The sequence below is a fragment of the Toxotes jaculatrix genome, chromosome 12, assembly GCF_017976425.1.
Source record: "Toxotes jaculatrix isolate fToxJac2 chromosome 12, fToxJac2.pri, whole genome shotgun sequence".
NCBI classification, from domain to species: Eukaryota; Metazoa; Chordata; class Actinopteri; family Toxotidae; genus Toxotes; species Toxotes jaculatrix.
In genome coordinates, this window is record NC_054405.1 from 20,750,553 (window position 1) to 20,777,710 (window position 27,158).

Here is a 27,158-nt window from a genome sequence, read left to right on the forward strand (position 1 = left end):
TGTCTATGACGTGTAGCAGTGACAGCAATATTACATATAAAACTGTGAAGTTTATTTGACAAGATATAAACTCAAAGTCTAATTACTTGCCTTTTGTAGAGCTTTCAGCTGCATCTTACAGTCTTCATCAGCAGATGGAGTTTTTCTCAGTTGTCATGGAGATGGAGGAATTGCTGATGTTCAAGCCAGTGATGCGTTCCCTCTGTTATGCAACAAACTAAGAAAATTAACTTGTCACTCATGTAAAACATAAACCTAAAAGGAACTCATTATGTTTTGGATTTCAGTTTTTTTTTAATTACAACAACAATTGCAACACAATTTTGTAAAAACAAAAATATTATCATCTCACTGAGTGCACAGACTGTCCTATTGAATTAATTCCCAGGCTACTCAAATTGTTTTTCCATTTTAAGGTTTTTAAACTACATGCATAATGAATTGATGAGAATAAACCCTTTATCAAATTCAATTCAGATTCAGTTTTCATTTTTGACTTTTGACCTCAGCCCTTTTATTCACTGGCATCGACACCTTTTCTCATTCTCTCGTTCTCTTCAGTGTGCGGATTGCAGAGGGCTTCTCTCGCCTTTTCATTTCATTTTGAAACATACTGACTGTACTTGATTTATCCATTAGTCTCCTTCTCTCTGCATGTGCAAGGACCGTAGCCACAGTCATACAGACACAAATTATCCTGTCCTGTGTCTTTATTTCTGCTCGTAATCTTGCGTCTGCTGCTTTCTCATAACCTGCTGCGTGTTTCTGTTCCATCTGGTTTAATAACCTCAATGGTGTTCTCTTACAGTAGCTTGTTGGTTGCTATGGCTACCATTTCCTGGATAGTGTAGTATGCTGAGTGGGTATGCTTGTGTTCATGTGGTAGATGTGAAGAGTGAGTGTGCAAGAGTGTGTGTGAGGCACAGTGATATGAAGGCTGCACTTTCACAAGTAATTATAGTGCATCAGCCATTAAGAGACAGAACATTTGCACTTGACTTTAAAGGTATGGTATCCTCTGACTAATGCTATCTGAGATGACAGAGACTGAAAGGTGTATTAATCAGTGCCTGTGTGTGTTTCCGAGTGTGCTTGCACTGTTATATGTGTATCTGAGCGAGCAGCAGGGGCATTTTTATCCCTGCCATATTTTGAGAGTGATTGTAGTTCACAGAGGAGAGTGCTGCGCTCCTCACATTAGAGAGAGAGCAGAAGAGGAGATGGGGTTGTGTATGTGCATGTGTGTGCAGATGAAGGACGTTTATTTGTTGCAGTATGTGTGGCCTCCGGCAGAAGAAATGCTTTCCTAACCACAATCAGCATCCATCAGAAGCCAGGCTTACCTCTCCTACAGACAAAAGGTTAAATGCTTCACTAAATCATTCTCTCTCTTTGTTCTCTCTCTCCTCCCATCTTGCTTCATCCCCCCTTTTTCCTCCCCCCTCCAACCTAATACCTCTACTACTGGCCTTCTTTTACATTGACTGCCCCTTTTTACCACCCAAACCATGCCCTTCCTCCCTTTCCTGTCTTCCTCCTCCTCCTCCTCCTCCTCATCTTCCCTGTCCCTCACCCTCCTCCAGCTGGTGGGTGGCGAGTTTGACCTGGAGATGAACTTCATCATCCAGGAGGCGGAGAGCATCGGCTGCATGGTGGAGTTATTGTCCCACTGCGAGGTGACGTGCCAGGCTGAGATCTGGAGCATGTTCACAGCCATCCTCCGCAAGAGCGTGCGCAACCTGCAGACCAGCACAGAGGTCGGCCTGATCCAGCAGGTGCTGCTCAAGATGAGCACTGTGGACGACATGATCGCGGGTGAGTGACAGACAGACGAAGAGATAACTGTGTATTTATGAGCATGTAGCGATACACATAAATACGCTGAACACACAGGCACAAAAAATAAGAAGGGGTCAAATTTATTAGGTACATCTGTGCAAGGTAATGCAATCCAATACAGCAGCTCTGCCATGAATTCTACTTTAATGAAGCTTATACTGATGGATAGAGACATGATGATTGATGATCATAATAACATCACAGCACATTTCCAGTGAAACATAAATAAATGATGATTTCTGGCATCACTGCTCAGCTGCCACACACACACACACACACACACACACACACACACACACACACACACACATAATGTTGAGAGATAGCTTTTATTTGTTTGCATGCATCTTTACATTCACTACGGTTTTTATTAATTACTCTTAGCATCATGTACAGTATTTTAATACATTATTAAATCAGAAATAGATCACCTTTTTACTTCATTGCAAATAAAAATCATAAAAAGTAAAACTAAAAATCATTTCAACTGGGTCAGAAGCGCAAAAGAAATGCACGTAGAAAGACAGAGAGACTCAATTTCACACTTGTTTAAGAACTGTGACATGCCCTCACGCTTGTATAAAATAAATACAAGGACTGGTGTTGTGAAGGTTTGTTATTTAATTTTGCTTTTCCTGCTTATTCTTAGCCTTCTCAGCATTAGGGATGGTTTCAGACAGGTAGTCATTTTCCCACAAATGCCTTTCAAAATCGCACAAAGATCATAAACTCCTGAATTCAGGCGTGGGTTGTGTGTAGGTGTAAAAACAATTCTAATACCATAGAAAGGAGAGGGAGAGAAAGCCATATGCGATGTTTGGTGCCAGACTTTGGTGCAGAATGGTAAGGGAAGATTTTGGTGGACTTTGTGGGTAATATTTTAGATGGATGACAACATTTGTGACATTAAACTCTATTGGAACCAACAATTGAACCATTTTTTCATGGGGATGTGAACTATTAACTCTTACTTGAACTAATCAAAACAAAAATAATTTAAGTTGAGTTACTTCACAGTTGAAGATGTGTTTCACTCACTTCAGAATCTTTCTTCATAACAAAACTATCTCATGCGTTCAAGTGCATTTGCCCAGCAGTCAGACATCCATAGCAACCCGCTGGTGCAGCAGAAGCAGAGTAATGACCTCAGTATGTTTCTGTGTGTGCTGCAATTTGTATGGTGGGCTTGATTGCAAAACCGCACATAAGCAGCTGTCTCTTTACATGATCGTATTGGCCTTGAATTTCCCTTAATGATGATGCGTGTCCTCTCCTTCCCTCCCCCCAGTGTCCTCTCTGTCCTACCTAACGCCGCAGGATAATGCGTTTTATAACTTGTATGACTTATTACTGCACACCACAGCAGAGTATACACCGCTTAAATCAATTTAATGCCAATTCTCCTAGACTCCCTTTCTGAGCCATGATTCTAAGACTTCTAAAACTATTTAAAATGACCTACATGGATTGATTGTACCAAAAACACAGCTTAGGGGTTTAAAATCTGGGACATTGTGTATTGCGCTTTCCTCTCATACCAAGCACCTCAGTGAGCTAGCCTTCTGCTTTATTCCCTATTGCTGGGCTCTGGCTAATTAAATATTGTGGGAAGACTCTATTCATATCTAGCAGGCCTAATAGGAAAGAAGAACCCTTGTAAGCAGATTGCCTCACTCTGAGAGGGCTGTGCTGTACCTCTGCCTTATCCACACTGATCTGTTGTGGCTGTGTAAAGTGAAAGTCAGTGAGACAGGAAGGTCATTCCCACTAAACAAATGTTTTTTAACACAATGTAGACTTTAATTATCAGCTTAAATGTTGTAGTCGTTAAACGAGAGCTAATTTACAGTCTTGGTGAGGTTGTTGACAGGTTGTTAAAGAGTTCCTATTTTTTTCTAAAATGTGCAAATATGTAAGAAATAGAGCCAGTAGGTGATTAGCTGAGCTTAACATAAAGACTAGAAGCACACGTGCAATGTTCAGTATATACACACTACAATTAACAAACCTCATGGACACAATGTGTTACTGTTGTCTGTATGAGCGAAAGTATTATATGGCTCATAGTTTGTTTAGCTAATAGCTGAGAGTATTTAACACTTTCTCTCTATGTTTGACTTCGCATTACCTGATGTATTAAGATCGATATATACTAACGCTGCAAGATATTACTCCGTGGTGCATTCGCTATGTTAAGCAATGTTGTGCACAGCAACTCTGCTCGAGATTCGAGGATGTGTGCATTTTGTATAGAGTGGAGGAGCTCTGAGCACTTGGATGAATACACTTGAATTTTGACTGCACTAATTGCTCAACACTCACAGTAGAGGGGGATCCAAATGCTGACTCTCAAACACTCATGAGAACGCGCGCACACACACACATTCAGGTGGTCTTGTTTCTTCTGTCTTACACTCATTCTCTGCCTCTATCTGTGTTTTCTCAGACCTTCTGGTGGACATGCTGGGAGTAATGGCTAGTTACAGCATCACAGTGAAGGAGCTGAAGCTGCTCTTCAGTATGCTGAGGGGGGACAACGGCATCTGGGTAAGTTGTGTGTGTGTTTGATTTTTTTTTTTTCCCCCTAATAACACAGTGTGTCATTATTGTGTTATTGTTCTTTTTATAATAGAAAAAAAGACTCAGGATTTAACATTGACTATTTGCTGCTAAAATGTTTATGTTTCATAGTTTCCAATATGCTTGTTATTCTACAGTTATTATTTGTAGGAGCTAAATTTATTTGGCACTAGATTAAATATGCAGCAGGAGTTTGTTTGTGTGTCATTAGTCTGGATGTCATTTAATGGAATGGCTGTTAATAGACTAGAATAATAGAGGATGTGTGTGTATCTGTGTGTGTGTGTGTGTGTGTGTGTGTGTCTATGTTGGGATTGATTTGGGAGTGTATGTCAAGACAAGGGCAATTGAGCTCACGTTTTTTTTTCTTCTTTTTTTTCCTGATTGACTTTATTAATACCAAAGAGGTTTGACTGTTACTTCTGTTGGAGTGATAAGTAACAGACTAATCAGCTGTGAAGGTGAAACACTGAATGAAATGGCCTGTTAAGTCAGAATTGTTGTTCTCCTGTGGAGAAGACAGTTCTTCAGCAACACCATGTTGCCAGAGACTTACTCTACATGCATCGAACCACCATCTTTTATTACTAACCACCGAGCAGCTCCACTGGAGTAAATACCTTACTTCAAGGGATCATTTCTTTCTTCCACTCTGTCAGACTTTTTTGCCAGGTGAATGGAGATTCCAGTCGGTCAGAACATCGGCTTATCTGTAACTTTCTATACTCTTGCATAGCCAGGCCCTTATTTGCTTATTGTGAGCTGTTATAGCACATAGGTGTTCTGTTTGGTTGCGGTTGCCAATACGTATTGGCCAGAATTACTTTGCAGGTAATTAGAAAAGTCTTCTGTGTTCTTGCAGAATCACTTTTCAAAACCTGTAGTTGAAAAAACCTTTTACTGATGTGATTTTTTTTTTCAATTTCTTACATGTCTTTTATTTATTTTTGTTGTTGTTATGTGTCTCTTATTTTATTTCCATGGATTTTATTTTACTTCATTCTCTGTGTTTGTCTTTGCTGGATTTGGTACTATAGTGAATTTTTCCCCTGTAAGGCACTTTGTTACATTGGTTTGGAAGGTGTTGTATGAATAAAGTTTATTATCATTATTAATGAAATTGTTTTCTGAAGAAAAAGGTGGGTGGTAGGCCATGCAGTTGCTGACTCATGGTTACGTTTAGAGCTAGAATGCCAAGTTTACTTAAAGTACCTGTTAATGAGATTAATTCAGGAGTTGCGACTCAGTGGTGCTTAGTACAAATTCCACTTATAGTGCTACTTGTTGTCGTCTTCTTCATCTTAACTGCTCCCTGTAGTTTGCTGATAGGCCCAGCTTCCTGCTGCTAGTTGATTCAGAGTGGATGTTTTATAACAGAACAGTGACATTTAGGAGGGTTTTAGGAGACTCAACCTTCTCCTCTGCCGTCCCTGCTCACTGTGGGGTTGTGTGATGCCTCGGCAGCGGCTGGTGTCTGGTCTCTTGCTAAGTCAGTGTACCCTCGTTCCTTCTCGTCAATCTCCCCTCTACTCAGGCTCCAGGACAACCGCCATCAACATCCCGTGGTCACTGATCAGTGGTGCACAGCAAGACCATCATCCATCCCTTCGGCCCCCTCTCCCTACCTCCTCTGTCCAATAACTATTGCCACCCCATCCACCTCGCCCCTATTTTCCTGTCTTGTCCAATTTCTCCTCCCCCAGCAGCCCTCTCCAGAGACAGATCGATTAAGGGTTGCCATGGTATTGATGAGGTGTTGTCGGGGGAGGGCGGAGGTGATTGAAGAGTTATTGATCCAGAGGGGTTGTGGTAGAGATGTGATGTCACACTTTTTTTTTGTTTTTTGTTTTTTTTGAACAGATTCTCTCCCCTGTGCCTCTGATATGCGGCATCTGTCACATAATGGCATAATGGCAATCACTTTCTTTTTTCCTTCCGTCCTACCTCCTCTCCTCTCCTCTCCTCCAGCCAAGGCACGCGATCAAGCTCTTGTCGGTGTTGAACCAGATGCCTCAGAGACACGGTCCTGATACCTTCTTCAACTTTCCAGGACGCAGTGCGGCGGTGAGACTGACCGAAGACAAACACGCAAGACACACACCTGCGCCTCATTAGCAAAAATTAGTCAAATTTATTTAAGACTCTCTTGTTTACAGTCAGCACATCTTAATCAGCATTTTACTCCACCAGTGCAAGAAGTGAGGCGAAGGGTGGAAAAATATTAATGACAAACTTAGTGACATACTGATTGCTATAAACATTGGCAAGAGCTGCTCTGATGTGTGTGTCCTCCCCCAGGCTATAGCTTTGCCGCCAATTGCCAAATGGCCTTACCAGAACGGATTCACTATCAACACTTGGTTCAGACAGGATCCACTCAACAACATCAATGTGGATAAAGACAAACCGTACCTCTATTGGTGAGTAGAACGCCATTCATCTGGATTACAAAATTACATATTAGGAAATACAAATAAAATCCTTGGAATAGGATACGAGGACAGAAAAAAACGTTAACGTGCTTTTTCTGAATTTAAATGAAAAATCCACACTAGAGTATTTCGAATGGCCATAAATCTTTCTTTGCCCGTTTTGTTGACCCCGGTGGCATGTTGATGTTTGCAAGCAGTGTTGCAGAGGAGTTAAATGGAAGAAAAAAAAAATACAAAACACGAGTGCTAAACATCAGGTTTTTATGTCAGTCCTTCAGAATCATAGGGGAAGGGCTTCTTTTCAAACTCTTCATTTTCAGTTTTTTTTTTTTTTCTTTTTAGCAGTCATACAGAGAGGAAAAAAAAAGACTGTAAAAGATGCAGCTTCTTTGCTGACAGTAGTTCTTTCTTGTTAAAGCAAGAAGAACCTAACTGAAGTGAACATAAATGACGCAGGTTGAAGGAGAGTGTGCTGCACTTAATCACAGTATGAGAAAGCACTCAACAGACTGCGAGCCTTTGCTCAGGCCTTATAATCCCCTTCAGTACCTGTCAACACTGTACAAGGCAGGTAATCGAATATTTCTGTACAGGTACCAGTTTCACCTGGTGATGGATTGTAGAAAGGTTTAGAGGGTTGCTTTAATCAAGAAGTGATGTGTTTAAATTGCTTCTTTTGTTGAACCAACAGCACAGAAACCCAAAGATATTCAATTTAGAATAATATTAAACCGAGCACAGCAGCAAATCCTCACAGTTTCACAACCACCAAAATTCAAAAGATTTTCAGTCTTCGGAGAGTAAGTGTGCTCTGCTGGTTTATTACTAATATGATCACAATAGCCGAATCTGCATTGTTAGAAATAATAATTCCTCCTGCACAGGATTAAGAATCCTGAACAAATGATCTCTTTAAACTTTTTCTGCAACTTTTTCCTGAACAATAGAGACAGCATTACTATTTTCAGAATTTGCCAACTCCAGATGATAAACATTTAACTTACCAGAGTGACAGAAAGTTAATAGATAAACAGATAATGAATTAGAAGATAACTTTAAATGTCAAGGCACTTCATTATGAGTATGCTGCTCGGTGGATGCCTCTGCTCGTTGTACAGCTCTGGACCTCGCTGGCCTCAGTATTAGCTTTGTAAGTGCACACCGTTAGCCACTATGAAGCTTCATTAGCTTTGACCTTTTATTTAATTGAACTCCTTTTACTCCGCTGCTTGGCCTCTTCCCTCCCCCTCTTCCCTCTGTGACGCTAACCAGCGCTGTCCTCCCTTCACCTCTCTCCCCTGACAAAGTCAAACTGATTCATTACTGACAGAATCTTTTTTTTTTTTGCTAAAGAATCAAGGAGCTAGTCATCTACAGGAAGGATGTCACACATCCATATATTCTCTGGATACCATCGCAAGAAACAAGCTCTAATCGTGGAAAGTGTTAGGATGTAATCCTGTTTCCTTAGTAACCATTTGTCAGGTTGTCATGGCAAGCGAGGAGTGAGAGAGGGAGGGCGCCCTCCTCTCCTCTGGCCCAGGTCTTATCATCCTCCCCCAGATGCAGGTGCTACTCCAGCCGCCTGTCTGATACTGGCCTCCGCAGCTGCATGAAGGCCATGATAACACACTGTATGCACTCCTAACATGTATCAGGGATTCACTTGAGAGGGATTTATATCTGCTTTCTGGTTCTGCTGTGTGTGTGATCCTTCTGGGCCTATTTTAGACGTCTTGTTGTTTCATGAAGTAGCTTAGCTGTGAGACTGGGTTTTACGTGTAGGTTATGAGTGCGGGAAGAGAAACATTATGGAGAAAAATGGAGGGAAGGGGATTAGTAGTGTTTCTCAAAAACCTGTGATCTGGGACCCCTTGTGCTGCTGCGAAGAAGTCATTTTAAAATCCTTCTCTTTGTGACTGCTGTTAGCTTAAATAATGTGATGTGTGGGTGTGAAAGGTGTCCTGCTTGTATTTTGGTTGGCAGGATTCCTTTAGGTATTATCCTTTCTATGAAAAATGGTTGATTTCCTTCTGTCAGTTAACCTTTTTGCAATTACGGTGGTAGCTTTCAGAAACAAAAGGTGATATCGTTTACAATAAACCCAGACAAATCAAACCAGACATCATGCTCAGCACAGTGTTAATTTTGCCTGCTGTTTACTATTTTAGTCTCTTGACGAAAATGTGCAAATTTTAGTCCTCAGATTTTTTTCAGTCTAGTTTTAGTCAATAAAAACAAAGGACACTTTGTCTTTGTTTTCAGTAATGAAATTACCACAGGGTCAGACTGTCATTTATTTGACAAATATTTGCTTTTACTTGCTTTGAGCAGATTTTTACAAATATCCATTCAAAAATGTCAAGTCGTTCAGTTTCACTAAAATCTACTGATCCACCACAGTGAACGTCATTTAGCCACATAGAAACTCAATGTGTCATTAAGAAGTACCATCATCAGTTTTAATTTAGAGCTGTCATTTTTTCACTGAAAGAGGTCTTTTCAAACACGGATCTTGAACTGACAGCAAACTGAAACAAGTGAAACTCTTTCTGATTCTCCCGCAGTTTTCGCACCAGTAAAGGAATAGGTTACTCCGCTCACTTTGTGGGAAACTGTCTCATCGTGACATCGTTGAAGTCGAAAGGAAAAGGCTTTCAGCACTGTGTGAAATACGATTTCCAACCCCGCAAGGTAAGAAAACACACACATGCGCAACCAAAAGAACTCAACTGACTAATTTTTAGGTAGTGCAGAGTTTGGTTATCCAGTGCCACTTGTTAGATGAGACAGCATCAGGATTTTGTGGGTGCTCTCCTCTTCTATCTCTCCTAGCACTCACTATGAGTGTTGAGGCTAGATAAGGTCTGTCAATTAAGACCTAAACACTGCCCTTCTGCTGCGCTGTCAGCATTTTGCTACTGTCCTGCACACACACACACACACATACACACACACACACACACACACACCCTTGCATGCACACATAAACACACACATTCACTTGATGAGATGGCCCTCCGCAGTATTTGCTGACCCAGTAGAAACGCTGAGCTGCCTAACAAAGTTCCCAGTGGTTTCATTTGATCAATTTCTAAGTCACCATGTCTCACAGCATTTTGTCCACAGTGTGCACGTGTTAATGTGTGTGTGTGAGCGTGGTATTGTCTGCTCCCCATCTATGTGTGCACCTGCAGAATTGTAGCTTGTGCACCTTCCCCCACAGTCTCCCCTCTATTTCAGTCTCCCCTCCAGGGAACCTGTTTGCATTGTCACCAGGGAAGATGCTTTCTAATCAAGACACACACATGCGCACATACTCACATGCACTCTATTAATGATATATTAAGGTGAGCAAAGGATAGCTTTGTAAGAGAGTTCTGGTGAGTGAATGAGAACACACTGTAGTCTTGTCCATGTTGGCTGACTCTTACAGAGAGATTAAACGTCTGAGTGAGCATTCTCAGTATTGCAAATACATGAATTCTGATGGAAAACAACCTTAATACAAACATGCAGTAGTTGACTAAAAAAAAATATGATTCACTGCACAGCAGGAGGCTCATATCAGTATTCTTCAGCAGTTTGTGTTTATTTAATAACCGGTTGCAAAGGTTCAAACAATGCATTTCGCTCACCACAGGCTTCAACAGGTTTTCCTTACTGTAGTCCAGTCAGTGTAATGAATTTGGCCACCAACAGTGCCAATGTACGAAATAATGTACAAAAACATCAAACATTATAGATAAGGCAGAACCGTTCATACACAGAGGACATTCAACGTGCTTCACAAAAGGCAAAGAAATACATTAGAAGAACATTTAAAAACACAATAGAACAGGAAAGTAACATAAATTAAAATACAGCACTGTTTGTAAAAAAAACCAGAAAGGCCTCAATCAATATAAAACACAACAGTTTTGAGGAGAAACTCCCACTTGTCATGTTCAGATAAAAAAGAGCCTAAAGGAAAACAAACATAATAAACTTCCCCTGTTGTTAATTTGGTGCGTTGTTGCCTGAGAATTTGTGTTTTGTTTTGATGTGTCATCTTTTTGAATGTGTTTTGTTTTTTTTTTTGTTTTTTTTCCCCAGTGGTACATGATCAGCATCGTCCACATCTACAACCGCTGGAGGAACTCCGAGATTCGTTGCTATGTCAACGGGCAATTGGTCTCCTACGGTGATATGGCCTGGCATGTCAACACCAATGATGTAAGCGCACTGATATTGTTTTATTACAGAGACATTGTTATTGTTGTTGTATGCGCAACAGTTACGTTAAAGAATTCAGAAAAACATACAAGGTGATTAAAAAACTTTCATCAGCGTAGGAGGCGGAGGTGCAGTGTCAGTTATGATATTTGAAATTATCCAACTGCTTCTGGGTAAAAAAAAAAAAAAAACAACAACCTTGTTCTCAACCAAATTTGATTGATCTTTGCCAATAGATTATTTTCCGTAAGTCATATGTTCTAATCAGAGGTTTTCCTCCTAAATGAGGGCTTCTGTACCAGCCTCAGAAATCCAGTATTAGCCTGGCTCTGCTTCACACTTCCCTCCTATCGTGATATTGGCAAACTTTTGAGGTTTGCCCTCTGCATTCTTTAGCTGTGGCAGAGTTGCCCTTGGGCCTCGTTCCAGTGCAGCTCGCCCAAACTCCAACTTCCCATTTTTCCATTTAGCAGGGGACAGGTAGCCTGACCTCTCTGTGGCAGCACAGCATTCAGTACACTTCCTTACCGGATGGCTCTTGACATTGCTGCAATTACCAAGGGCTAGTTTTATTCTATGTAAGAAATTCCTTGGCCCTGGGGTAAAAGTTCACGCAGTTCACCAAACATACAGTACACAAGTGAAAGAACAGGTCTCAGAATGTGCCGATGGTATCAGGATTTGTTTTGTCCTAAAGGCTGAAGATAGAAATTATTTAATCACTTCAAAGAAGCAGAGAAGTAAAGATTTCATTGTGATAAATGGTATCTGTTGGATGGAGCAGATGAAAGGCGAGGGGGCAGAAAGGCTGTAATAGTAGGTAATGGCAAAGTTGAAAGAGAGCGATTAGAAACGAGCAGCTATCAAAAGTTCATCACCATCCACTGTGTTCATCATCATCAGTGCCAGGGACTTATGAGCAGAGACTGAAAATGAATAATCAACTCCTGAGACTTATAAAATTGTGAAGATCAACAAACTTTGCTAATGTGCTGTGAAACTGAAAACTGTGACAGAGAAGTTGTGACTGGTTTGTACCTGTAGTTCACAAGTTCAGCAAAGATATAATTAGTTCAATGTTGAACGCAAAATAAACTATGTAGCACTTAAAAAAAATGTCCGCCTTCCAAAATGTCCCTCACCAGAGGAGGAATCTTTTTCCTTTCTTACTTGCCGTAAATCATGTTAAAACATGTTAGTTCCCAAATCCCCTTTGCAAAACAGCTCTGAAAATTTGAAATGTTTTATATTATATAGCTCATTTTTTCTCATGGTCTACTGTTTTTTTTTTACAGAGCTATGACAAGTGTTTCCTGGGTTCGTCAGAGACAGCGGATGCTAACAGGGTGTTCTGTGGTCAGCTGGGAGCCATTTACGTATTCAGTGAAGCTCTCAATCCAGCTCAGATCTTTGCCATTCACCAGCTTGGCCCAGGATACAAGGTGAGACAGAGCCCATGTATTACCTTACCAGCCACTGTACGCTGTATTCTTTATACACTTTACAGCGCATCAATGTCATGCACCATTTGCCAGACAGAACATCCTGACAACCTGAGGATTGCATTGTCAGTGTTACTTAATGCCGTCTTTGCCCGTTCACATTTTCGGCTTGAAGTAGTTGAGGCCATCAATCATTTTTGATTGCCGGCCTCAACACACAAGCGCTTATGAACTCAAGTGCTGCTCCGCCCATCAGGCGTGTTCCGAATGTGTTCATTTGATTTTAGTATTTTATTATTTTAACAAGGTCATGTATTTAAAAATATTTTTTTCAATAGTGCAAGTGTATGAAAAAGTATCAGTTTAGGTTGGTCAGATCAGGTTTGCATTCATATTACTACCACTGCAGAGACTTTTGTTCATTAATGTAGATGTTTTTTTAACCTGTTTATCCATTACTTTCAGATCTATCAGAACTATTTGAAGTATTTTTCTTTAGCTGTTTATTTTAACCACTTGTTTGATATCTTTAGCTATTTCTGCTGTTTGTTAATTTTGCTTAATTCAACTTTTATCCAATTACTATCACTGCTAGCTGTTTCGACAATTTATGCATTACTTTTTGCTGTTTCAACTGTCTTCAGTGAACTTACACACTAATACAGTAGACCCACAGCAGAATAAGAACAATAAAGCTTAACAAAGTCAACTCAAATCAGTTTTTATTTATATATCCCCATATCTCAAATCAAAAAATACACTTAATACCTTTTATTAAATTCCTTTAGAGTCTTCACTACATGTATTATTTGATTCTGGGCGGACATGGATGTTAACTGCAACTTGATCAGTTGGAGGAGGCATAGAACCGCAAGGCAGTGATACTAGTTGTTCACACTGATTCTCTGGAGGTTATAGAAATGCATCCTTATTAAAGCAGACGAAGCAGACTGGTGTTAAAGAGGCCCAACAAAAAGTAAATTATGACACTATCACTATATACCTCCTGGGAAATCACAGCTTGATGTTTGGAATTTGCAGTTTTGGAAGTATCAGAGGCTGGATTTTGCCTTTAAACCTCGAGTCTAGATACAGAACTTTGCATTTCTGTGGTAATAAAAATTATTCAAATGGGGCTTCACAATATTGGGTGTTGAGCGCTAATAACCTTAGATCACCATCTCTGCCTTTTGGCCTGGCTGCATCGGTGACAGCCGAGATGCCGTAACACTTTGCCAGCTGTCTCCCTCTTGTTTTGGCTGACTTGTGCGCCTCAGGCCACTTACAGCTTGTTTATGAAGGTGTCCAAAACTGTCTAGATTTCAGCGCCATGAGACTACACGAATATCTGAGGCCGCTGATGTATGCGAACAGCTGCTGGTATTTCAGCAACTCCTTCAAAAGGTTATATACTGAATTGAGAATTTGCTTCAATTACTAAGACCTGATAAGGTGACGCTGATGAGAACACGCAGGGTTGTTTACACATAGATTGCATGAGAAGGAGCTTTGTCTCACAAAGGAGCACTGAATCATACATGTAAATTTCACACCTTCCCCTCTCTCTCAAACTCTCTGTCTTGCATCATATAACATAAGAGTTCTCACATGTTCCTCCTAATGATGACATGCTTGGGATTTGCTGTTTCTCTGCCACAAATACTGATTCCTCCCTCTCTGTCACAGCCCACACTTTTCCTGAGGCTGATCAGTCAGATGATTGCCTCTCTGCATGGCGCAGAATGGGCTTCTCTGATGCCCAGAAGAGACCATTAAATGGCTCAGTTGTTTCAAAGCCGCAGGCCTCGGCCCTGGCATTGTAATGATGAGTGCGCAGGTTTTTCGGTCAGCTAAAGGAGAACACCAGTGGAACGCAGCTTGTGTCGCACAGCTTCCTGTCTTAATGCGAATGTAGGCTGGTGCTTGTTCCCATGACTTCACGCAGACGATGATGATGTGTGAATATGATAAGCTGCTCCTGGGTTTTGCCTAATCGGAGTTGAAGAGAACTGTATCTATGTATACTGTGCAGCGTGTATGTGTGTGTGCATGTGAAGCTGTAGGATGCCTCTTGGTCTCAGCCACTGTCTTACTGTTCAATAACGAGGAGCAAAAAGCAGACAGACACTCTGCTCGCTCCGCTACACAAGCCTTCAGCACGGTGAGGGTGTTCAAGGTCTTCTCGCTTGACGTGGCTCATGATGGCCGACACGCTGTGTGTACTGAATGTCTGTATGTGTGTGCAGTTCCGCACTTCCATGCTCTCCTAATGAAAGAACAACATAACATCTTGTTTTCCTGTGCGGGCTATGGTGAAAGAAAGCTCCAGTGTTTTTGGTCTTGTTGCGTCTGTGTTCTGTGTATTTCTTGTGATTCACATGCTGTTGAGTGTGCTGCTGGTTGCGCTCTTCATCAGGAGCCCAGATGTCCTCATTGCAGAACACTGCCAACAATCTGGCCACAACGTAATTAATGAACCATGTCTATCTGGACACCTGTATTGTATGTCTTTGTGTGTGTTTTTGCGTGCACATGTTTTGCATGTATTTGCCAGGTTTCATAATAGTATTATTGAAAGTCTGTTTGTTTTGTGCATTTTTAAGATTAAACTTTCAGAGCATTATATCCCCTGAAGACAGATTTGTATCAGGCTTAGTACTTGGTACCTGTGGTACCAAAAGGGCATGTTTAATTGTCTCAAAAGCTGACCTCTAAAGACTTGATAGATCTTTAATATTATTAACTTATTCCTTGATCAATTTTATATTTTATTTAGACAAGGTTCTGGCATGGTTATTTGGTATTTCCAAAATAAATTTTCCAACATTTATTTCACATGCTAGAACACCTATTTTGGAGTACTGGTCTTTGTTCAGCAAACTGTGTGTAGATGCATAGAGGCACAGGCTGAGCTGAATGGAGTAGGTGTGGGTGTGCTGTTATCACTGCAGGCCAGTGCCGTTTCTGCAGCTGTCAGGTAAGAGACAGGCGGCAGTTGTCGCTTTCATTGCTGTTTGTGAAACCAGGTGGGGGACACATATGTGTTGAAGCACAGCAGTGTAAAAATTTACATATGTAAAGATTTTCACTTTCTTTTACTCCCGCTGCCTATTGAATGCCTCTGTACATCTCTTAATACTTTAAAGAGTCAGCATAGCTCTTTTACACTTTCAGCTACCTGCCTTCCTTGTTTAGCACAACATAAATACAAGCTTACATTTATAGTCACATCTATAAATATGCACACACACACACACACACACACACACTTCATAAATGCACCACAATAAATGGGCTTACGCTGCAAAAAATGTGCATCTTAATAAGCGTATTAATTTCAGATTCAGGCTATTCAGTATTTTTTTTTTCGTGCAGAGGGCCCACTAACCTTCGAAGTAAACCGAAAAGCAATTTATTTGTGTTTGTGATTGATTATCCCTGCACATGCCTGTAGTGTACTAGGTTGCTGTTAATGGATATGATTTTTAACGCAGCTGTTTAATAGATAATCGTCTTAATACCGGGTCATCCGCTCTCCTTTTCCACTACAGCAGTATGTTCTAGAGTCAGAAAATGCAAACTTAGACATGCTGTCCTACCATGTCAATACCATTAATTACTCTTGCAAATAATGTTTTGCTGGCAAGAATGTGTTTGTAGGTGTGTGAGGAAAGTGTGTTTCAGATGCAGATTAGTGGTCTCTATCCATTCCTCTTTGTAGGGAAGGAGGGAGTAAAGTTAAAGGCTGAGACTTGCATTCATCTCTTGGATGGGGATAAGGATGTTACACTGTCAAGAGGCTGTTTTCTTCAGGCATCTCCATTGTGCAGTCCGCTCTTTGCTTCAGTGTGAAATTTTGTTCTGCATGGTTAAAACTGCTCAGGGCACATTTTCTACAGCAGACCTCAGATGAAAGGTTTAGAACAAGACAGGCCTGCAGGTCTGTGAGCAGCCTGGGGCTTTCCTGTGCAGTCAGGCTGAGCACAGCACCTGGGGACCCAGCCGCTCGAAGGGGAGAGCGCCCCTTGCCTGGAGCTGCTGCAAAAGGGTGGCAGAGCAGCTCGCTGGCCATTCGTCTGTGGGGCTTTGTGTGTGTGTCGGCACCGCTGCAGGATATATGGACCCTCTGACCTGTGCAGAGAGATTTATACATAGATGTACACGCACACACAAACAGTGCAATTTACACTTCCTACAATATCTGTATGAACAAAATCCATTCTTTTTTAACATGCCGTACAATTCTTCACAGTTCCCTTATCCTAAATGTGTGAATTTGTATATGGGTATTGCTGTATGGTGAGCTAATATCCTCTTAAGCAGGATAAAGGCTTAGCAGCTCCTGGAGAAGGTAAAAGTTTTTGTTATGTGCAGAAAAATGTAGTGAAATACAAAGAAATTGAATAACACAAATGTGTCCGTTTGTGTCTGTACTCTTTTGAGTCTGTACTCTTGTGGTTTTTTTTTTAGTTGGTAGACTACAGAGAGAGAAGATAAATTTGGAGCTCCGAGTGCTTCGCTCCCACATATGCACTCCCTCTCTCCATCTCTTATTCTGGCCTAATTGAATTAGTGCCCGGGTTAGCGCTGTGTTCATTAAGCTAATGCTGTGTTGTTTACACACGACACATGCTGCAATTAAACAGACTCCATTTTGGGTGTTGAACTTGTACACACAGACACACTCTCACGCGTCTCTTTCCTCTGGTCAAGTCATTTGTCCCTCTGGTTCAAAGTTTTTCTCACGTGACCTTTGACGACTTTCTCTTTTTTGATCACCACAGAGCACTTTCAAGTTTAAATCAGAGAGTGACATCCACCTGGCCGAGCACCACAAGCAGGTGTTGTACGATGGCAAGCTGGCCAGCTCCATCTCCTTCACCTACAACGCCAAGGCGACGGATGCCCAGCTCTGCCTGGAGTCATCGCCCAGGGAAAACCCCTCCATCTTTGTCCACTCACCACACGCACTCATGCTGCAGGTCAGTGTGGCTGGATTCTTCTGAGTGGCTGTTCATTACTACGCCAGTTCCAGGCCTCTGAATCACCACCCACATCTCTTGATTTGTTCAGCAATTCATAAATGAATGACTGAAGTGAAATGAAATGGCAGTTCAGTCTGATTATCCAGCTAGTTTGTCACAGGGTTACACACACCCCCTGAGAAAACTCAAGTATTTACTCTGCTTGCATATATAAATGTTAGTTAAAAAAAGAAAATATGCACCAAATTGTACCTTATGAACGACAGTTGCTACTGCGCCCTGGGCTAAATCATGGTGTGTGAAGTAAACAACCTTTTTGTGACTGTCAGCTGTAAATTTTACTCTCTTTTTTGAGGATATTACTTGGAGTTGTACTTAAGTGATCATCTGCTTCGCTAATGGTTTTTCTTTGTATCTCAACTTGATTTCTAAGAATCTCCTCCTCTGCTCAGTGTACAAAAATTGCACCAGCAATTCAGGCAGCAGTTACTGTAATTCACATTTACAAAAGGCAGAAGGCGAATCACATTGTATTATAGTTACAGTATATAGTTATATCAGTTAGTACAGGTAGCGCCATCATCTTTTTTGTTAGTTTGGCATAAGACAGCCATTTCCAGTGCTATGTAAAATTTGAGTTTTGGCATAATTTATTATTCATTTATTTTAAAATGACATTATTAAAATCTTTCTGACTGAGATCCAAAACTGCATCATGAAACTGTTGTGCATCGTTCAAATCTTATATTCAGCTCAAAGCCACATGGTTTGAGCTTTACTTGCCATTCATAATTGTAGCAGTGCTGTATTTATATTTAAGGCCAACAGTAGATGTTTTGCTGTTAAGTCTGTATATGAGAGTTGTTTAATTTTTAATGGCAGTAGCTGAGAGTGTGATTTTTATCTGTGTGTCTGTGCGTACATACAGTGTGATACGGGTCTGTGTCAGCACTAACAGTCCATATCTGTTCCCACAGGATGTGAAGGCCATTGTTACCCACTCCATCCACAGTGCCATCCACTCTATAGGAGGCATCCAGGTCCTGTTTCCTCTCTTCGCTCAGCTGGACTACAAACAGCTCAACGACAGCAGTGTGGACACCACAGTGTGGTGAGTGCTCTGCAAAAGTTAATGGAACTCAGTAGCTGCCTGGAAAGAAGTGCTAGAGACTCTGTAAATTATTTGAACATTAGTACAGTAAATCGGCTAAAACATCCAAAAAATACTGATGTTTTTGTTTAATTTGCAACATCTTCTGCGGCTGAAATGGACAGAAACAAACAAGGTTAAGGTATACAAAGTGAAAAAAGAGCAAAATCAGGAAAAGATGAATTTTCTAGGTGTGACACTTATCTTACATTGGAACATCCAACCTTAGATTATTAGGCTGCAGCCTTGAAATAACTGATCAAAGAGAGATGGGTGAGTTAGAGTTAAGTGGTTTTTACCCAGAGCAATGAGCAGCTTTTAGATAGTTGGTGTGTCTGTGCCCTTCTTGTTCCAAGTTGGTTGTGATACCACTGTAGCACATGAGCCTTAATGCACTTACATATCAGGCAGGATCTCCACATCATGTTCACCGCACTGTTTGTCAAACATCATCAGGAAGACAACGACAAGAAACAAAAATACATCTGCTTGTTAAAAATAAATGGTCGAGAGGGTAAATGTGGGTGTGGAGAGGAGAGCAAACATGGAGCGAGGTTTCTTGCATACTCCAATAGAGAACATCACTGAAATGTGCGTGCATGATGTGTATGTTGCAGTGCTACTCTGCTGGCGTTCCTGGTGGAGCTGTTGAAGAGCTCAGTAGCCATGCAGGAGCAAATGCTGGGAGGGAAGGGCTTTCTGGTGATTGGATACCTGCTTGAGAAGGTCAGTAAGACCTCCACAAAGAGGAGTTTGTGTTACACGTTAAATTTATTTGTTTAGTGAGCAAAGCCAGTACCATGACCTCTGCTAAGTTTTTCAAGGTTTGTAAGACCACGAGGGTTAAGTTTTCTTATGCTTATTTAACTACACACCTTCCTTATATTGGGCCTTACTGTATGTATTAATTGCCCTTATACCCATCACTCATACTCTGCATGTGAGCAAGTGCTGAGTTTTTGAATTTTGCATTTACTGTACAGCTGAAATAAGATGTTAGTTTAGTTTTTTTCTGACTGCAGTGGGAAGTAACACAGTGCCACAAATAAATGTGGGAAGAAACAGACAGAGATCACATGAATTCATATCACATACATTTTCTAGCATCTTCGTTGCTGGTGTAAATTAATTACTTGATACCTTTTGCAACAAAGACTATGCAGTACAAAAGTTATAGACTGTAACACTGGCTGTACTGCAGGTTGACTGCATGTCCTGAAAAAGTAGCATAAATAAAACTTGTATGATTTAAATTAACCTCCTATTTGTTGATCTTTGATGATGTCATAATTGTTATTGAGGAAAGGAAGTGCAAAGAAAATTGCACTTAGCAGCTGTGTATTATCTGCACTGCATGGATGCAGTTGTCTTGGTAAAATTCCCAATTTTAAAGCATTTGAGGAAGCAAAGCATTCTTGAGATATAAAATCACAGCAACATGAGTTACAAAAAGACGCCTGTATGACCATTCAGTCTGCTTAAATTACAACTCGTATTTCCTGTCCTTTGTCCAGTCGTCACGTGTCCACATCACCAGGGCGGTACTTGAACAGTTCCTGTCCTTCGCCAAGTATCTGGATGGTTTACCTCATGGAGCGCCGCTCCTCAAACAGCTCTGTGACCATGTCCTCTTCAACGCTGCCATCTGGATACACACCCCTGCCAAGGTCTGTTTATATATGTGTATCTGCCGAAAATGTTTGTGTGTGTGTGTGTGTGTTTTCATGACCTTGCTGTGAAAAAGAGAATATGAAGAGAATGTATTCTCTGCTTATACAGGAGGTTTTGTTTGAATGCAAGGAAAACTGAGACAAGCAAGCAACATAAACACAGAGGGAAGAGGGACTGACATCTTAATGGCCATGGCCCTTTACAATAATATTTCAGTACACTTAAGGAGGAGCTGGCACATCACGCAAGGAAAGGACAGAACACGCAAAGTAAAACAAAGAGAAAAAGTGACATTTGAAAAGAGCCCAGGACGGGAGAGAGATGTGTAGATCCTCTTTTCCACCTCACTCTGAATTAGATGTGAGTGTTCCTGGCATTCCCGCTGGGCAAATCAGCTCTTATTTCCAAAACTTCCTGACTCCCCGTCTCTCCCCTCTTACCCTGAGATGTGATTGGCTCTTGGGTACAGCAGTCTCCAGGGCATGCTGGAGTTAAGACGGAAGAAGCTCAAGCAAACGGTTGCTCCTGCTCAGGAGAATAAGGAGAGTGTGAAAGTCAGAATCTAACACAGAAGAAACATATCAACCTTAGTTAACATATCACTGTGAAACAATTCAGAGTGGTAGTAAACATTGCAATTTAGCAGGGTCATAATGAGAGAACATGACTAGCATAATAAATGTACTAAGCACAACACACACAGAAATCTTTAATCCTTTAATCTTACGTCCCCTGTACTGTTCTGTCTCCCACTGAGCTTTATTATTTTCCACTTCTCAGGGTGTTATCATCACCTTCATTATTGACAAGAATAACCTTGGTCATATTCAGGACTTAATGAAACGCTTGAAGAAATCATATCTGGATCTCATCTCCCATCTCTCATAACATCTTCCCTGCTCGCAGTGAAAATAAAGAGCGGCTTGTCTTTACCAAGCTTGTTTGTTACAAGCTATTGATGTAGCAGTGCAGCCCAAACTATTGTGCTATGATCAAGGAATTTCAGGGTTTTCTGCAGATGGACCTGTTGCAAACCGCACACAGATAAACACATCAGCTTAATGTGTGAAATGTAATGTAATGAGGGCCATTAAAGTTAGCTGAGTGCACTCTTCATTCTAGATGAGCTGTGATGTGGCGTGGTCAGGCCGCGGCACTCCGCTAATTTTATCCGCTTAAACAGAGCTACCTCGTTAAGGCTGGTCCTTAACGTCCTGGTCACTGTAATGAGCTCAGAGACTTGAGTGTGCCGCAGACACGAATCTGTGTATGGCCGATGGAGAGGATTGACTGGAGACGGAGAAAGGGAACAGAAGGAGGCAGGGAAGGAGGGAGGCAGCAAATGAGCAATCGGAGAGCGCCCTCCTTAAATGTCAGCACTGCGTTCGGAGCTCCTCAGATGCTTGACAGCTTCAGGCACAGAAACATCAGAAATAACACAAAGCAGAAAACATTGGTGCTTTTGCTGGAGGGAGGTTTCCTCTCATTCCCCTGTGGCTATCTTTTCACAATAAAACTGCCTTTTGTTTTAACACCATGAACACATGCAGATGATTTGTTTCTCCCCAGCAAGCGTCTGACACCTTCTTTTTGTCTGTCGACTTTTGTAAGCGTCTTTGCACCCTACGTACTATATATGCACCGTGTAAATGGATGTTTGTGCACACAGGTCCAGCTGTCCCTGTACACGTACCTTTCATCGGAGTTCATCGGCACCGCCACCATCTACACCACCATCCGCCGTGTCGGCACCGTCCTGCAGCTGATGCACACTCTGAAGTACTACTACTGGGCCATCAACCCGCTGGAGTGCAGTGGAATCACCCCCAAAGGTCTTGGTATGTTTACATGTGCACATAGTTTGCGCATATAAAAGCATGTTCACTGTAAGAAGACAGAAAAAAGAGTGAACAAGTGAAAATTCCCTTCTACACTCATAATGAACACCACTAGAGATTCCAAGACAGTATTCCTGACTTATTTGTTGTACATTTCATATAGTGTGTCTGTTAGTACAGTACGTTATCTTGTCTGTTATCTTGTTATCTTTACTGTCTCTGTCTTCTTTAGTATCTAAAACATACTAAACATCCCTTTTTGGCACAACATTCTTACATCATCATTTCACATCCTCACAGAAAAAGTACACACAACTCCAGTTGCCACTTCACAAATCTAAAGAATATTTTTTACAATGTCTTTATCTAAACACGTTGCGGCGATGTCAGGCTCTCGCACACTGACAAAAACCGACAAAAACTAGTTTGTTTTTTTCTTTAAATTTATTGCACAACCATTTCTGGCACTCTTCATGTGTACAATCGAGTGCAGCACTGAATGCTGTCCAGGAAAGATTGTTCAAAAGTATGTGCCATTATTCCCATTTTTATACCATGATCACATCTTGTGTCTTGTATTTACATTACATATACAATAGGTATTTATACCTGTATTTATAATGATATTCGGCTTATTATAAGCCTAAATTGGCCTATATTGGTTTGTATCTATTAATCTAAATCTCTTAAATGTTTATATTTGTAATTATATCCTATTTAGAGTTCCTTGTCCTCTCGGATGGGAATTGCTGCTGACGTGAGCCGAAAATGTCCATTGAGACATTGTGTGGGATACCAGACAGTTTAAATAAGCTTGAACTGACTCAACCTGATATAGGATTTCATTAAATCAGCAGGTCTCTGAAAGGTAGCTTGTTTCTCTCCATTAGTGCGATTTACAGATGCAATTGACCTTTCTAAAATGAAGACATCGCTAGATAAAGGCTTCTATTGATTAATACATAAAGCATGTGAGTTTAGCATTTTTAAATATGAATTTTCTTGGCCACCTTCACACTAGTTAGAGATTTCTTTCTGTCCTTCATTGCTGTTAAAATCTTTGTCACTTTCTGCTAATAATTTTTGACTTGATTTTTATTCTGCTTTAATTCTACAGTGCCTGTAGTTACATGAAGAAAATGAGAACTGCTTTTAATTCTGTGCTTGAGTCCTAAGAGCCGTGATTATTTTGTGAAAAGATTCTTTTCAAGATGAGCTACTTTTGAAGATTTACTCCTTTAAAATTGACACATCAGTGTCAGTTTTAGGGTTAAAGCTGAAAACAACCCCATGAGGACATAAAGTCAGTAATCAGTGAGATTTGATTAGCTAACTGAACATGGAATGGCTTTGAATGGGTATGCAAATTTGCAGAAACACCTTATGTAATGTCAGGTCAGGTAATTACAGCTTTGTTAAACTGCATAAAATACAGTTGGCTATTTGATCATCATTTCAACACCGACATAATGTCAGGAAAGAAAGTGGTCATTTATGCTACACACAGACACACACTTGCATTTAGTGTGTGTGTGTGTGTAGCTCTTCCTTCCCTTAATAACCATCATGAGCAAGGTTGAGCAGCTCCCTGGTACAAATGTTTCTATATATATGAGAGTGAATACGTCCACTGCAGAGGAAGAGACTGCAAATTCTATTTTCCCCCTGTAAATAACTAATACTTTAAATAGTGTTTGTTTCTTTAGAAAACTGTTAACTGTTAATGATTTGTCTATATTTGAAGAAGAATTGCAGTCATAAAAAAACAAAACAAAACAAATATTCCAAACACAACGCGGTATCAAATCAGATTTGAGAACAGTCATAACGCTGCCAATGTTGCCACACATCGGAGCTTCAGAAAGGTCGGAGCAGGCCTTTCGCTTTAATCAACCTTCTTTTGCCCAGGACCCACCGCTGACTATGAGTATGCATCTCCTGTTGCCATGGCAACAGACAGATTTGATTGGCAGATCCAAGGGAGCTTTTGGAATTTCTAATCAAGTGGCTGTCTGGCTTTCTTTCTGTTTGGCGATATTGCGGTTTGACTGCTGGGATTTAGTCCCATAACAAACCACTGATAACAGTAGCAATTAGTCTCAGACGCGTACTAATGGTCGTTCAAAGCTAAAGGATGTGCTGGTTGTGGTTTGGAAATCTCTACATGTGTGCACTTAACTGTACACTAAGACTGTGACATTGAGTGTGCATTGATGGAATTAATTTGCATAGTAATAGACAGATATTTTAAACATACACACTTTGTGGATAAAAAGGTATTTAACTATTCTACAGTTTGAAGTAATGAGGTTGAATCTAAGATGCAGGAATACCTTATTTTTCTATTAGTGTATTTTTATCCAGCACCTGCTTTGAATGTGGTTAGAAATATATAGTTCCTCTCCAAGTTTCCCTCCTATTTTACAAATAACTCCATTTGATGTTGGTGAAAAATTGCTTGCAGGACCACAAAAAGGGAGAGGCTGTACTGTACCTAATGAAAACACCTCAGGCCTTTTTGCGCTGGTTCGGTACTTTGCTTTTGAACTCTGCAGCTAAATTATAATACAACGGAAATTGTGATTAAAAGGCTCCTGTTGAGCGAAACAAGAATGCAGCTGAAGCAAATTAATAATGACATACTGTAAAAGTTGTGGCAAAATATTTTGAGTACGGAGTTTTATTTCTTTATTTAGCCACTTCTAAAAGGTTTTATTGTGCTAACCTCAGCAACACAATTCTTTTGTATTTTGTTTTACTTTTTTGTACCTCGTAATGTATTGTAACATAATGACATTTGACATGTGACCACGTAATCTTGAGCGCACACACTGAAAGTAGATTAACAAACACACTTCAGCAAACTGCAGAAATTCAGTATAGTTTTAGATCAAATCTGTGTGGGCGTGCAGTTGTTGCAAGGGCAATTCAGAACAGACTCACGCTTACGTACATGTATTTGCACACAGACAAAGAACATGCACAGGCTCATGTTCAAAAAAAAAAAAAAGCTCAGACTCCTCACAGTTTATCTGGAAGACAAATTTACTCATTTGTTTTCACAATGACTGGATAAAGTGGTTGAGTTAGGTTAGCATAAAAAGAGCATAAGAAGAAGAAAATTAATTTCAAAGAGTAAAAGATGATAATTAAAGATGCCCCTGAGAAGCGGTTTAGATGATTATAAGCCAAATCCAAATCCTCTGTTAACAAAAGACCCCTAAAAGGAGATTGCACTCGCACTCGTTTGACATAGAGCTGCTGCGTAACCATGATGGATGGCCAGCGTCACCATTCCACCAATATGTACCAGCTTGACAGATAACGATGATGGATCACAAGGGATTGCTTCAGTGTCATGTTTTGGCTTTGTGAAGAGCAGGTGAACCGACTGAAACACGTACACACTCATATAATTCACCTCCAGCAGAGCATGACAAAGGAGGACGCTTCAGTCTTCTTCCTTTCACACCCTCGGTCTTTCGTGTTTCTCTAAGCTTACTTCCGCTGGCTAAGCAGCTGCAGCTCAGATATCAGTTTAAATGTTCTGAGAGGACAAGGTGCATTTTTATTCAGCTTACAATAAACACTGTTTGTAGCTGCAGCACTTCTCCCTTTGTAGCTCGCATAAAATAAGCCCAATTCCAGACATCCTGACACAGCAAAGTGTGCAGCGGCAAACGCACACAAGCCGGACATCATAAATGTTTATTGTTGCCTTATAAACTTAACAAACCTCTGTTGGGTACATAGAATGCTGATGAGAAGAGGTAGCTTTTGAGGTTCGCTGTATAGTGAGTGTTTGTTTGTTAATGACATCTGTAGAAGAGTCATGGAGGGAGATGGAGAATGATTGGGAAAGTAGGGAAGACGAAGCCAACTTTAAATAGCTTCAGCAGCTACTGGGAGCAGTGAAGGAAAATGTGCTATTATTTTTAAAGGGCTGGCCATATATCATTCTTACTTTGATCTGAATCAATGCATCTTTTAGATTATTTGGCACCATATTCCATTAGTGAGTTATTTGGCAGCCATTTTGAGCCAATTCATCATCCAGCATAAGCTTCTACTGTATCTGACATACACATTAAACACCTCAAAAATGAATGTAACACGGTGTTACAACCTTAATCGGTGGAAGCTAGGGGTTTTAGGTATGTAACAGCAAGCAACCAAAGAACTGAGGGAGAGTCAGTATCGGTGGCATCAGGCGTCAATTTATTCAACACATAGACCTTGAAACAAAACAGAAAAGGTGGGGGAGATGTGGACCAGAGGTTGTGCCAAAGAAAACCAAAAGAGTTACAATAAAACTAGGCCTAGACTACAAACTACTCTAAGAAAACAAAGGAAACAAAAGACCTGGCTGAGCTAGCTAAAAAGATAAAGAAAACAAAATACAGGGGGTGGCACCAACCAATAACCTAGTGTCTTTAAACAAGGAAATTCCTGTGTGCTGCAAAAAAAATGTACAGGGTCCCCCAGACTCACCTGTCCACAATCAACCTCCACACTTACTGAACCGCCGTATGCCACCAGAGGAAAAGAGAGAGAGAGAGAGCCATTGTTGTGCCCTCCTTTTATCAGTTGGCCTCACGTGCTGATTGGTTGGGCCGGATCATTTGAATCTGCACCTGGAGCACTGTGAAGCAGGGCAGGGGAGGAGAAAAAGAGAAAAAAAAACACACAGGCCATCCAGGCACGTAACACCCCCACCCTTACAAGTCCAAACATTAAGTTTGGAACCATACATTTTTTTTTTTTTTTTTTTTTTTTTATACTTTAGCAGCACGTGACAAAGCGTCTGCCAGAACATTCTCAGACCCCCTTTTATGCTGGATTTCAAGGTTGTAGTCTTGAATCATGAGTGCCCATCGCATAAGGCGCTGATTGTAGTTGTACATCCTGGACAGGAACACTAGGGGGTTGTGATCTGTAAAAACCTGTATAGGTTTTTTTGCCGATCCCAGGAAGACTTCGAAGTGTTGCAGGGCATACAGTAAGGC

At 40.8% G+C, this 27,158-nt stretch overlaps 1 protein-coding gene across 2 annotated transcripts in view; it reads left to right on the forward strand.

Moving 5' to 3' along the window:
- Window positions 1-27,158, forward strand: part of nbeaa (neurobeachin a) — a 90,898-nt gene that overhangs the window by 24,358 nt on the left and 39,382 nt on the right. For both annotated transcript variants that reach the window (XM_041051727.1, XM_041051726.1), the window contains exons 2-13: window positions 1,584-1,815; window positions 4,286-4,386; window positions 6,388-6,483; window positions 6,718-6,839; window positions 9,419-9,545; window positions 10,947-11,066; window positions 12,362-12,508; window positions 17,293-17,490; window positions 18,471-18,604; window positions 19,261-19,369; window positions 20,158-20,310; window positions 21,984-22,152. In XM_041051727.1, coding sequence (XP_040907661.1) covers window positions 1,584-1,815; window positions 4,286-4,386; window positions 6,388-6,483; window positions 6,718-6,839; window positions 9,419-9,545; window positions 10,947-11,066; window positions 12,362-12,508; window positions 17,293-17,490; window positions 18,471-18,604; window positions 19,261-19,369; window positions 20,158-20,310; window positions 21,984-22,152 — 1,708 coding nt within the window. The remainder of the gene's footprint in view (window positions 1-1,583; window positions 1,816-4,285; window positions 4,387-6,387; window positions 6,484-6,717; window positions 6,840-9,418; window positions 9,546-10,946; window positions 11,067-12,361; window positions 12,509-17,292; window positions 17,491-18,470; window positions 18,605-19,260; window positions 19,370-20,157; window positions 20,311-21,983; window positions 22,153-27,158) is intronic.